The sequence below is a fragment of the Polyodon spathula genome, chromosome 7, assembly GCF_017654505.1.
Source record: "Polyodon spathula isolate WHYD16114869_AA chromosome 7, ASM1765450v1, whole genome shotgun sequence".
NCBI lineage: Eukaryota > Metazoa > Chordata > Actinopteri > Acipenseriformes > Polyodontidae > Polyodon > Polyodon spathula.
The window spans coordinates 35932536-35946486 of record NC_054540.1 but is presented as its reverse complement, the minus strand read 5'-3'; the positions used below and the strand labels follow the sequence as shown (position 1 = coordinate 35946486).

General features: G+C 42.4%; 1 protein-coding gene across 1 annotated transcript in view; it reads left to right on the top strand.

The window, feature by feature from the left end:
* Positions 1 to 9762, top strand: part of LOC121318596 (protein Wnt-5b-like) — a 101736-nt gene extending 91974 nt beyond the window's left edge. The window contains exon 5 of the mRNA XM_041255440.1: positions 9250 to 9762. Within this exon, the coding sequence (XP_041111374.1) occupies positions 9250 to 9708 (459 nt within the window). The 3' untranslated portion in view covers positions 9709 to 9762. The remainder of the gene's footprint in view (positions 1 to 9249) is intronic.
* Positions 9763 to 13951: the final 4189 nt, after the last annotated feature.

The window sequence follows — 13951 nt, the reverse complement described above, 5'->3', positions numbered from 1 at the left end:
CTTAGGCCGCAGCAATCCCCTCCCTCATAAGTTCATAACCTTTCTTCAATTTGGCATTGTGATAACGCTGCAAAACTGCAGCAGCATTTGTCGTCCTAATTTGAGCTTTTATTAAAACCTTTCAGGAACACTGGCAAGCATATTCTCTTAAATATTCATCCGAGGCCTTGCATTTTAGTATCGCAGGCAGCTGCGTATCACATTGCTATAGAAACTCTTTTGTTTTCAAGTGATGGTGAGGGGATTCAGAATTCCCCAAAACTTTTTGTTTCACATTTTGTATCTTTCTGTGATTTGAAATAAAGGCTGGTCCATCGGTGCTTATTTAATAGGAGTATTACATTAACGCAGGATACCAATTATTGAATACTTTCTACATCAGTATTAACACTCTCAACACTATATTTGAATCATGACACTGCTGTCCTTATAGCAGCTTTAAAAAAGACCAAATTGAAAAACAAAAACAACTATGACTTTTTTTTTTTTTTTTTTTGCAATTTGTCCTGCATTAGTATTAAATAATTGCACAAATTTATAATAGTGTTTGCAATTTGGTACTTTTTAAAAGCCACTATACGGATCAGTTAAGTCCTCATAAGTACCTTTCATAATGTATACAATACAATTAACACACACAAGTACTTAGTACACATGTACCTACTGATGATATGTAGCTAGTAACCTATTCTATTGCATTAAGCATACAACATTACAAAGCTTAATTAAATTAAATTAATGTAATTCAGTAAAACTAACACCTACAGTTAAGGTAATGAAATACTGTAATTAAAACGTACCATCTACAAAATCATCAAATAATACAATTCACTACAGCTTTAGACACATTACAGAAGTTTAGGAATTGTTAAACTTTAGAAATACTTTGATACTTTCTGTTAAGGCATTGTAATAGCACGCAGTTAATAAAATAAAAGATCTTAGCTGCTCCATAACAGACAGGATCTCCAGCCCATACTGACAAAATTGAAAAATCAATAACAAGATGGCTGTTTTAATTTGCTTAACTGCAACAGTTTAAAGCACACAATGCTGTAAGGTTTTGGTGGTCTGAATAATTCTGTAACTTTCATTTGCCACAGTCTACTTGTTCTTTTTTTGGCAGCTAAATCTCGTAGCCATCCTAGCCGCAGAAGCTGTGTGTGTAATACACCACAGGTAATTCATCACCTGATTACAGGTGCGTTCGGTTGATTAGACAGTACAGTGGATCAAAAATTGGATAATTGACTCTATTGCTGTGGTTTTCAACCTGTTCATCACAAGTACCAGTGTTTCCAACAGCGACCACCAGCTGTACCAGCAACCATGTGCAAAATTAAATTGTAAAACTGAGACCTACTCCATTACAACCAGGATTGTTGGGTCTGCACTCACTTGTTTGTTGCCTCATTCTGCTGAATGGTTACCTCATGCAGCTGATGACTGCAATAAACTTAGCATGCTTATATTTTAAATATTTTGCAAGTGTTGTGTCTGGAACTGGTGACTGCATCTAATTGTGTCCAGTTGTAATATGGAGACAGCGTACTGCAGCTCCCATGCTCAGTGTTGGTGAAGTCTTGATCTGACAGCATGCTGCAGCTCCCATGCTCAGTGTTGGTGAAGTCCTGATCTGACAGCATGCTGCAGCTCCCCTGCTCAGTGTTGGTGAAGTCCTGATCTGACAGCATGCTGCAGCTCCCATGCTCAGTGTTGGTGAAGTCCTGATCTGACAGCATGCTGCAGCTCCCATGCTCAGTGTTGGTGAAGTCCTGATCTGACAGCATGCTGCAGCTCCCATGCTCAGTGTTGGTGAAGTCCTGATCTGACAGCATGCTGCAGCTCCCATGCTCAGTGTTGGTGAAATCCTGATCTGACAGCATGTAACACAGAGAGACAGCACAACCTAGTGGCTAGAGCTGTGGAGACAGTGTGGTCTACGATTAGAGCTCACCACCTAGAGCAGGGCTTCTCAAACTCGATCCTTGGGACCCCCTGAGGCTGCTGGTTTTCATTCCAACCAAGCTCTCAGTTAGTTAACTAGACCCTTAATTTAACTAATAATTTGCTTAATTAGACTTTTTTAAAACTTTTTTCAGCTCTTAAACAGTTGCAGTTCAAGTTACTTATAAAATGTTACAGCTATCTTGAAATATGCTACTGTTCAAGAGCTGAAAACATGTAAAAAGGTCTAATTAAGCAAATTATCAGTTCAATTAAGGGTCTAGTTAAGTAATTGAGAGTTTGGTTGGAATGAAAACCAGCAGCTACAGGGGGTCCCCAGGACCGAGTTTGAGAAGCTCTGACCTAGAGGTAAGAAATGTAACCTTGCTTAGGGGTGAAGGACTGAGAGGTTAGAGCTGAGGTATTGGGATTTAGTGTGGGCTTGTGGTTAGAGCTGAGGGACTGGGAGGCAGTGTGGTTTAGTGGTTAGAGCTGAGGGACTGGGAGGCAGTGTGGTTTAGTGGTTAGAGCTGAGGGACTGGGAGACAGTGTGGTTTAGTGGTTAGAGCTGCGTGACTGGGAGGCAGTGTGGTTTAGTGGTTAGAGCTGAGGGACTGGGAGGCGGTGTGGTTTAGTGGTTAGAGCTGAGGGACTGGGAGGCAGTGTGGTTTAGTGGTTAGAGCTGAGGGACTGGGAGGCAGTGTGGTTTAGTGGTTAGAGCTGAGGGACTGGGAGGCAGTGTGGTTTAGTGGTTAGAGCTGAGGGACTGGGAGGCAGTGTGGTTTAGTGGTTAGAGCTGAGGGACTGGGAGGCAGTGTGGTTTAGTGGTTAGAGCTGAGGGACTGGGAGGCAGTGTGGTCTAGTGGTTAGAGCTGAGGGACTGGGAGGCAGTGTGGTTTAGTGGTTAGAGCTGAGGGACTGGGAGGCAGTGTGGTTTAGTGGTTAGAGCTGAGGGACTGGGAGGCAGTGTGGTTTAGTGGTTAGAGCTGAGGGACTGGGAGGCAGTGTGGTTTAGTGGTTAGAGCTGAGGGACTGGGAGACAGTGTGGTTTAGTGGTTAGAGCTGAGTGACTGGGAGGCAGTGTGGTTTAGTGGTTAGAGCTGAGGGACTGGGAGGCGGTGTGGTTTAGTGGTTAGAGCTGAGGGACTGGGAGGCAGTGTGGTTTACTGGTTAGAGCTGAGGGACTGGGAGGCAGTGTGGTTTAGTGGTTAGAGCTGAGGGACTAAGAAGCAGTGTGGTCTGGTGCTTAGGTCTCAGGTAGAGGTTAAACAACTGGAAAGGGACAGTATGTGGTGCCCAGGTTGGGCAGTAATACAAACTAGCAGTTCTGAGGGAGTACCCCAAACTGTACGGTGCTGTTACAAACAAACGGCAGGATGCTGTTCTTTAATTAGACACACTCCCTGTGCGTCAATCACTTTTGAAGGTTGAGGGGCTGGAGCTGGAGCTGGGGCTGGGGAGGTGGGTGATAGTGGAGGCTTCTACTTTAAGGCCATTAAAATAATCCCCCTTGTCAGATTTTGCTGCTGAGTGACTCCAGCACAGAAGATTAACAAGGGGCTTGACCCTGTTCTCTTTAAGGGTTGACCTGCTTTTACCTGCTCTTATTAACGTTTACTCCGTTGTATCATAGTTGAAGTACAGCAAAGTACAATGCTGAAGAGTAAAAGCATTAAAGTATTGACAAGCAGGGTTCACCAAACATACAATGCCTATAAAAAGTCTACACCCCCTTGAACTTTTTTCACATTTTGTTGTGTCAGTGCCTCAGAGTTTCATGCATTTAAATGAGGATTTTTTCGCACTTATCTACACATCATACTCCACACTGTTAAGGGTAAAAAAGTTTTTATTGAGAAAAGAATTATATATTAAAAATACAAAACTCAAAGATCATAATTCCATAAGTATCCACCCCCCTGAGTTAATACTTGATGGAAGCACCTTTGGCAGCAATTATAGCAGTCTGTTAGGATAGGTCTCTACCAACTTTGCACACCTAGATTTGGCAATATTTAACCATTCTTCTTTACAAAACTGTTCAAGCTCTGTCAAGTTCCTTGGGGAGTGTTGATGGACAGCAATCTTCAAGTCATTCTACAAATTTTCGATTGTATTTAAGTTGAGGGTCTGACTGGGCCACTCAAGGACATTTACCTTTTTGTTCCTTAGCCACTCCAGTGTAGCTTTGGTTGTGTGCTTTGGGTCATTGTCATGCTGAAAGGTGAACTTCCGTCACAGTTTCAGCTTTCTTGCAAAGGGCAGCAGGTTTTCCTCAAGGACTTCTCTGTACTTTGCTCCATTCATTTTACCTTCTATCCTGACAAGTGCCCCAGTCCGTGCTGATGAGAAACATCCCCATAACATGATGCTGCCACCACCATGCTTCACAGTACGGATGGTGTTCTTTGGGTGATGCGCTGTGTTGGGTTTGTGCCAAACGTAACGCTTTGCATTTAGGCCAAAAAAGTTCAATTTGAGTACCGTCAGACCACAAAACTTTTTGCCACAGCTACAGAAAAAAAGTGTTTTTTTGCATACTTCAAATGAGATTCAAGATGAGCTTTCTTGAGTAATGGCTTCCTTCTTGCCACCCAACCATACAAGCCAGATTTGTGGAATGCTTGGGATATTGTTGTCACATGCACACTTTGACCAGTCTTGGCCATAAAAGCCTGTAGATCTTGTCAAGTTGCCATTGGACTCTTGGTAGCCTCTCTGATCAGTCTCCTTCTTGCTTGGTCATCCAGTTTGGAGGGACGGCCTGATCTAGGCAGGGTCTTGGTGGTGCCATACACCTTCCACTTCTTAATAATCACTTTGACTGTGCTCCAAGGGATATTCAGGGCCTTTGATTTTTTTTATACCCATTCCCTGTGCCTTTCAACAACTTTGTCCCGGAGTTCTTTTGAAAGTGCCTTGGTGCTTTTTGGTTGAGTCTTTGCTTTGAAGTGCACTACCCAGCAGAACCTACAGGAACTGTTGAATTTATCTTGAAATCATGTGAATCACTACAATTTAACACAGATGGAGGCCACTTAACTTTGAAGGCGATTGGTTACACATGAGCTAATTTAGGATTGCTATTACAAGGGGGGTGGACACTTATCCATCCAACCAAGCTATTTCAGTTTTAATTTTTAATTAATTTTCCACAAATTTCTAGAATATTTTTTTCACTTAGAAGTTGTGGGGTAGGATGTGTAGATAAATGAAAACAAAAATATTTTCATGCATTTTAATTCCAGGCTATAAGGCAACAAAAAAAAGGGGGTGTAGACTTTCTGTAGGCACTGTATGTATTGGAAAGCATGCTAAAACACATTGTCAGTGGTGCAGATCGCTTTGAAAATTGGTACTTAACTGTTTTGAAAGTTTAGCAGCAGAGAGACGACGGGTGCTAAGTTCTCAAACCCGCCTTAACCAGGCCCCCCTCACAACTTCACATGTGGATGAATGTGGGTGGGTCTTGTGAGTAGTCTAGATCAAACGAGTTACTATCATCATCTAAGGTTCCATAGGAGTACAAAAAATAATAATTAAGCACGTACACTGGTGCCAGAATTTAATGTTGCTGGTACTATATGAGGTACCCTGGAGCTAGAATTTAGCACCATAGCAGCAGATTTGCACATGTGGTGTTTTGGCGCATTAAGAGGCTGATGTAAGGATACTTGCACATGCATTTGCTGCCAAAAATCATGTTTAGCTTGCGTAAAGTGGGATTTTAGCGGTCACTAAAAATGTGGTGTATACAAAGAATGCTTTTCATCTGGCATTCTGCACCCGCTATCAAAATAGCACTTTGCCATCATTAATCCATTTAAATGATATTGAAATGTATTAAAAAGAAGAAACGAGCATGGAATTGGCTTCATTAATTCAAAAGAAGAGGAACAGCATGGAATTGGGCTTAAGAGCTGTATAAAAGCACACACCTTCAGAGACCTGCAATGGGCCTCAGGATGGCTGCTGTGGTACACTTCCTGCTGCGGCGATGCTTGGCTCTTGTTAAGGACAGGAAGGAAAACCTTCAGAGGAGAAGGGCAAGACGGAGACCCCACATATTCAAACCCAAGGTCACATTGTTTGGGGTGGATTGCCTCTCCAGTGGTGTCAGCTGTGATGTGGAGGGTGGCCCTCCTCCTGTTCCTGCTGCAAGCCTGTGCTGTGTTGTGAGTTTCACTTTTGTTTGCTGCTGCAGGTCCTGCCACCTTTTCATCACCTGGTTGACTGTCCTCCTGGTAACACCAGCAGCATTGACTTTCTCCACTACAAAGAACCATGTGGCCTCTTTGTTAGCAGAACTGGCTTTTCCAAATAACTCATTTTCATGCTGAGTGACCTCAGCCGTAAGGATTCTCAGCAACGCCTCAGAAAAATTTTCTTTTCCGTGCGTCAAGAAGACTTTGCTACTCTTCCTCTGACATTTTTTTGTTTGTTTTGATTTTCTTGCTCCACAAATCTCATGCAGCGCCTACTGTTCTCTGTACTCCTAACACACCTCACCTCTGGGCTGTAAGTGCGGCCGCTAAATACCCCGATGCACAGGCGGTGCTCATTGCAACCCTCATTATCATGATTGCAGCTCATTATTTGTGTGTGTTGAGTAATTTGCTTTGCTCTTAGGCTGCAGTCTAACACATTATTTGTGGTACATTTGCAATACTAAAAGAAATGGTGATGTTTGCTGTTGAAGTTTCCTTTGCTGTGTTGCATTGGCTTTTGGACCCCAACATTGTGCTATAGTGGCACTAAGGTCATAAAAGTGTCTCACAGGCCCTGATAGTGCATTATACTGGAGCCACAACAGCAGCCACACAAAGCCCCCAGGTATAGAATGTCCTGTTCAGGAGGATCTTGGCATCAAAGGCTTGGAATCTACAGTTCAGGGAGCCCTTTGATGTTGCTCAGAGCCCACTCACAGCCAGGCTGGCTCACAGACATCCCAGGCTTGCATGCAGAGAGAGGGAGAGTTTCAGAGATGGCAGATAGGGAGTTAATGTCTGTCCGTCTGAGCCGGGAGACGAATCAACAACACCAGCCTTCATTTGCATTGACTGAAAGTGCTGGGGGGGGGAAGCTAGTGTGCAGTATGTCTTCAAAGGTGCGTGGAATTGTTGGTAGATGTTTTCATAGTTTAATTTAACATTTGAACGTCAATGTATAAAGCGTTAATCATTTATTATTTTGCCTTCACCATTGTCAAAAATATACAGGCTAAAAATCTTAGTCCTAATATATATAATTTATTATACATAATAGGAAAAATTATTCCATTAAAAAAATAATCCATTCACAATTAAATGCTGCAGACGTGCTGTCTTATACACAGATGCATGATGTAGTAATTTATAAAGTGTTGGAGGGCTTTTTATGATGGCTAATTGGTTACAAATATTCCCAATATTAAAAAGAGCTTTGAAAAAGACTTTAAAGTTATATGTGTAAAAAAGTTGTCAGGATATTAACAATGAAAAGAAAAATTACAGGTATGTTATTTAAACAGTTAACACGTGGGGACGTGTAACACAGTATTTTTCAGAATCCCGTTACTTACTCTTTAAGTGTCTAATGTTGAAATCTGAACGTTTAGGAAAGCAAATGGAATCTAACTCCCCTCACTGATGGCAAATTTACAGGAGAAACTGTCAGGAGAACATGCATTTAAATCACTGTGTCACGGTCTCAGTGATTTAGGAGGCTTCAGTTTTGCATGGTGAGTTTATTTATTATTCTTGTACCGTCTTGATTAATTACTGTAATCACCATTTGTTAACATTTTTGTTCCATGCAAAGATATGGTACTGATTCCTTATATTAAATTATAAGTTACTTTAGTGGTATTAAAAAGAAACTACAGAATATAACATGAAAGGCATTTCTTTTTAGTACTGAATGCTTGCTGTAGTATCTCCGAGTCCTGCATTGGAACCCTATGTTTTGTCACTGCAGTGTTATTAATAAGAGCGCACTTTTAAACCAGTGCTGTGGTATCCCCCTGGTATCACAAGCAGTCACGCCCCCTCTGGAAAGCAGGTGGGGAGGGTCTGGGAGACCCCTCTGGCTTCATTTACCTTTTGTTTTGCGAGAGTTTACCCTCCTGCTTTTCTTTGTTTTGCTGTTGTAAGAAATGCGACAAGAATACATATTGCCTCACCGAGGGAGGGGGAGGGCAAGCTAAAGGAGAGGGGATAATTCAGAGTGTGCTTTACAGTAGCAACCAGTAGGGGTCAGGCTTGCTCCACACACACAAACAAACACTTCAAGGGAATGTACATTGGCTCCTGTTATACCATAACTGTCCTTATTCCAAGTCACAAAAAAACAAAAGAAAACAGAAAAATCACTGTTCGGTGAAACAAAATGTTGTTGTACTTTTAGTTTGCTTCTTAAGCAAAGCAGATCTCATCAGAATCTCATCATGCAGCTTCTTGAAGGATCCTAGGGTGTCAGCTTCAACAACATTACGGAGGAGTTGTATCCTTTCTACTACGGATAGTAACCTGTGGAGGCTCATTGAGGGCATGGATAGAAATAAAATTAAAAAATGTGTCATGTCAAAATCATGGGATTAATTCTATCTGAATCTTGGATTATCTCAGGATTTTCCCAATATTTTGTTTTTTTTAATTTAGTTGTAGCCAATGATTTTAACCCAGTTTTCTCCCCAATTTAGAATTGCCAGCCCCCTGGTGACTTGGGAAATGGAGGCTGAAACACATGTCCTCTGAAACATGCTCCTGCCAATCCATCAATTTTTGCACTGCAGATCCACAGTGAAGCCATCAGACCTATAGCAACACAACACACAACACAGGACAACACAGATCTGAATGGCTCCACTGCTGACCTGCAGGTGCCCTATCAGCCATGAGTTGCTGGTGTGTAGTGAACCATGGATTGCCCTGCCAACCTAAGCCCTCCCTACCCAGAGGGCCAATTGTGCACTACCCCCAGTCATGGTTGGCAATGACATAGCCTGGATCTGAAGCTGTGATCTCCAGGCTAAAGGGTGCAACCTGCACTCTATGTGGAGTGCCTTTACTGGATGCGCCACTTGGGAGCCCTCTATCTTAACATAATTAATCTCATGATCTTGACATGACAAATTTACATTTTTCTTCATGTCCACAATGCCCCACATAATAGCTTATACATTATTTCTTTCTTATTTCTTATTTTTACAGACATTAATTTCACTCGATCATTACCTATCCTGCATCCAGTGATGAAACAAGTTTCTGGTTGCGCCTTTGCTAGTTCCCATTCTCACCATTCCTGTTTTCTTTCTGCTTCCAGGCGGTGTACAACATGGCGAATGTGGCTTGCAAGTGCCACGGCGTATCGGGTTCCTGCAGCCTCAAGACCTGCTGGCTCCAGCTGGCCGACTTCCGCAAGGTGGGCGAGTTTCTCAAGGAGAAGTACGACAGCGCGGCTGCCATGAGGATCAACCGCAAAGGCAAGCTGGAGCTGGTGAACCAGCGCTTCAACCCGCCCACCCCCGAGGACCTGGCATACATGGATCAGAGCCCGGACTACTGCCTCCGCAACGAGAGCACCGGCTCGCTGGGCACAGAGGGCCGTCTCTGCAACAAGACCTCTGAGGGGATGGATGGCTGCGAGCTCATGTGCTGTGGCCGGGGCTATGACCAGTTCAAAACCTACCAGTACGAGCGCTGCCACTGCAAGTTCCACTGGTGCTGCTACGTCAAGTGCAAGCGCTGCACACAGATTGTGGACCAGTTTGTCTGTAAATAGAACCCAGTGATTGATCGAGGCAACCAAGAAACAAAAATAAAACACACACACACACACACACACAAAAAAAAAGATTTAATAAATAAACAGAAGATAAAAATAATTTAATAAGAAAAAAATATATAAAATAATTTTTGTATAGTGTCAAAACCCCACAACACAGCCCCTCTATCCAGGACAAAAAGCTATCTATAAACCAGCTTACTGGCCCGACTGAAATATCCAATATGGGATATTGGCTGAAACTAATTTCTCACCTCAGAAGCCTTCCCTTGCACTAAATCAAGTTTTGAATCCAGTTTACTGGATGGGTGCGTTTGATCAAATCCTAGAAGCCAAGCACAAATCAGTAATACCAACTTATTGAGGAATATGACTTTAGTATAATCCCTATCACACCCACAGTCTCAAGTTTGGATAGCCTATAGCTGGCTGTGTGATTCGTATGAGACTTTTGGCCTGTTTGCAGTCTTCATCGGATTACACCCCTTGCAAGCTCTTTCCAGTTGCCCCTCGTTGTTCACCATGGAAACAGCGTGTGGTGTTTGAAATCACTTAAATTTATAATTATTTGTATTTTACTCAAACAGAGAATGGCATCCTCGACCGAAGCAGGGCCTGGCTGGCTGAACTTGTGCCTCAAAATATTCACAGTGAAGATGTGGATATGGTTACACTGTTGGAAAACGCTCTTGCAAAAAGGACAGCCGTTGGGGGAAAAAAACTGCACAAGACCCCAAACGTTTATGTAGCAAACTTGAGGACACAAAGTTATTGTGGGGGTTGAATTGTGAGTAAACTATGCATGCTGTAATGAGAATATGGACGGAGTGCAAGCTCAGAGGTGACCAGAACCTGCAACCAAACAGTAGCTTTAAGCAGTATATTTTGCTCAATTGATTTACAAAGGGACTGTGTTCAGATAAGTTGTGACTTATTAAACAAACAGCCACATCTCCGGAAAGGACAAAGAAAAAAAAAACCCAAAAAAACCATCATCAGCCAAGTTCCAGTCGCAAGGAAGTAACTGCGAGAGTTGCACCAGTGCACTGTGGGTGTTGTAGTTTTCTTAGGCACAAGAGGTCGAAATGCATAAAAATGTAACGGTTTGTGGAGAACTGCTTTTTTCACCCAGAAATACAGAAAAGGTTGGGGAGGTGGGGTGTTATTAAAATATGGAGCCTAACCATGTTGTAACCAATGTAGGTATCATTTATGAGGGTCTTATAGAGTGGGCCTAAAGTAAAATGGATTCCTTGGGGCAGTGACATTACCATAGTAATTAAACAAGGCCCATGCATGCCGGTCAGACTAGAGACACAGATGGGAGTTTACAATAGTCTTTTATAAGCGGCTAGGCCACAAGAAGGTGTAAAGGAATGCTTGAGAACATTTTAGAGTCTCATTGTGAGGTTGTTAAACAGTGGGCAAATTTGCAACCAAAGGACCATTCCAGTCTAGTCTAGTTTTGTTCCAGTTAGGACCCAAATATATACATGTATATGTGTAGATCATATGATTCCTATTGTGCATTGGACATGTGTCGCAGACTGTTTAACACATGTGTCTGTGAGTGCTGTGGAAAGACAGAATATTTCTGGGGCTGGCTGGAATGGGTGATTGGCATCAGGTTTAGGCGGCCATGCATGATGTTGTACAGACATCCTGCAGGGATATGGGACTAGGAATGGGACAAGGAATGGTTCTTGGGCTGGTACAGCACTTCTGTTCCTGGATACAGATGAATGGCATGCCTCACAGTAGCAGAGCACCATTGTAGCCTCAAGAGCAGTTTCTGTCAATAAAGTAACATCCATCTTAGACATCCATCATACTGCCTCTGTAGGTGGATTTAACACACTGCAAGCAAGGCATGCAGTAAGAGAGAAGAAATGGACCACCCTTTACAAGGCATGCAAGCAGCAGAACCTCCCCAGAACATCAGCCCAGTCCCATAGCAACATAAAAAAACTGCATGTAAGAATGGTTTTTGTATATGTGAAAACTTTAGGGGTGAGAGAGAGAGAGAGAGAGAGAGAGAGAGAGAGAGAGAGAGAGAGAGAGAGAGAGAGAGAGAGAGAGAGAGAGAGAGAGAGAGGAGACAAGGACACAAAACATTGGTAGAAGAGAATATCTCACTTATTAAAAGTAATTAAAAACAATGTTATTAATGGCTTTTATATCATATATGTATTATTGTTTTTCTTCTTGTTCATTTTTTTTTGGTTGGTTTTGAACCAGATGTTTTTAAGTGCAGTCTTTTGCACTACTCTGTTCACCCCAGGCCCTTGTCTGGTTTTGTCATTTTTCTCTTGAGAAGAGCAGCTCAGCTTAAACTCAGGGGAGAATATGGTGGTACGCAGGACCAAGCTTTTGTTTGATGACTATTTATTTAAAGAGAAGGCCCTGCCTGCCATCAAACTGACTCTCTCCCGCCAGCAATAATCCCCCTTTCCCTACACACACTGTCTCTCATCCCAGCTACAGATGCACACACTGACTCGGACAAAGAACTTTTATATATTCTTGCAATCTGTTAAATAACCTTTGTAACCCTAACACATGTAATGCAGATTATACAACAAGTACAACATTTATTTTGTAACCTAAAACAACTGCTGTCTAAGTATATATATTTAATATGTATTTCTGTTTTTTTTTCTCAACGCATTAACATTAAAAAAATAAAGAATAATAAACAAGTCCTTTCTTTGTGTTCTTATCGGTACAACTGCCTCTCTCTGCTTGAGAGAGGCCCGGGACTGAATGGCAGGGAGGGGGGAGTTCAGGTCAGGAATGAATGTTCAGTGGCTCCCTCTAATTAAGTTGAGAGTGTAGTTCTTGCACAGTCTTTGTTGTGTCAGGCCTGTGAGTGAAGCAGCGTGCAAGAGAAAGTACTCTACAATTGATTAGAGGCAGCCACCGAAACATTCCATGTTAGTAAAAGAGACATAAAAGCTGATATTAACAGATTTCATGTTTAAAATGACCATGCTGTAGTTTTAATGTTTAGAATGCTTTGTCATTATCATTCTGAGTGTGAGACTTAAAGTGTCAGTAAAATCTTAATTGTAGCTGCTGCTAATAGATTTCAAAGGCGACGTGACTTAAATTCTATGTTAATTAGCTAAATCGATGTGGAAAACTAATGGATAGCAGCTAGTCAATAACACAACATGTAAACAATACTAGGAACTAGATAACAAATAGCAATCTGAAGTTTGTTATTTACATGTGCTGTTGTTACTATTAATACACAAGGATCGGCTTCTTTATTATTCTTATTTCTTTATTTAGCAGTTGCGTTTATCTGAGGCGACTTGCAGAGACTATGGTGTGTGAACTGTGCATCAGTTGCAGAGTCACTTACAATGTCTCACCTAAAAGATGGAGCACAAGCAGTTAAGTGACTTGCTCAGGGTAACACAGTGAGTCAGTGGCTGAGGATTTGAACTGGGGACCTCCTGGTTACAAGCCCTTTTCTTTAACTACAGGACCACACCACCTCAGATTGTTAGCACCTGACCATTTAAGTGACAGCTCTTACCAAGGCAGTACAGGACAGAATACACTGTGATAACTGCTAGGTAGTAATACACAGGACCACAACCACGCACCACAACCAGTACAGGGAACTCTAAACACTCGGCCACGACTACCAGATGGAGTGCACATTTCTCTGTAATGACATGAACAACCAGCAGCAGCTGCTGCCATTCGTTGTGTATCAAATTGCATTGATATGGAGTCTTTGCCCGGGATGTATAAGTAGGTAGTTGATTTGTGTGGTACACTTATCATCTGTATAGCTTCTGCTACAGTTCAGCTAAAGTTGTATTTCTTGGGTCATACGGAGTTTAAATGTACTTTTAGTTTGTTGATGTCAATGTGCCTGTGACAGGATTGCAAACGGTCGCGCATTTATTAAACAAAATAATTAATCATCAATTATTAAATAAAGGCTCCAGTCACATTCTCACATGTTTTTGGCAGGGATAGGAATTAACCCCATCCCTGCCAACCACCACCACACACAAACCAAACATTATTCCCCAGGCAGAGGTGTAAGCCCAGGCGACTAAGCAGTGACGTCTGGGCCACCAGGGGTAGCGAAGCAGGAGACTAGATGACCAACTGTGCCTGGGAGGTGCAGTGACCTGGGAGTCAGGTGTTGAGGGATCCAACTCCCAGGCGCCAGGCTGTGGATCTGGGGTGGTGGTCTCCTCACCTCCCCTCTCTCTGT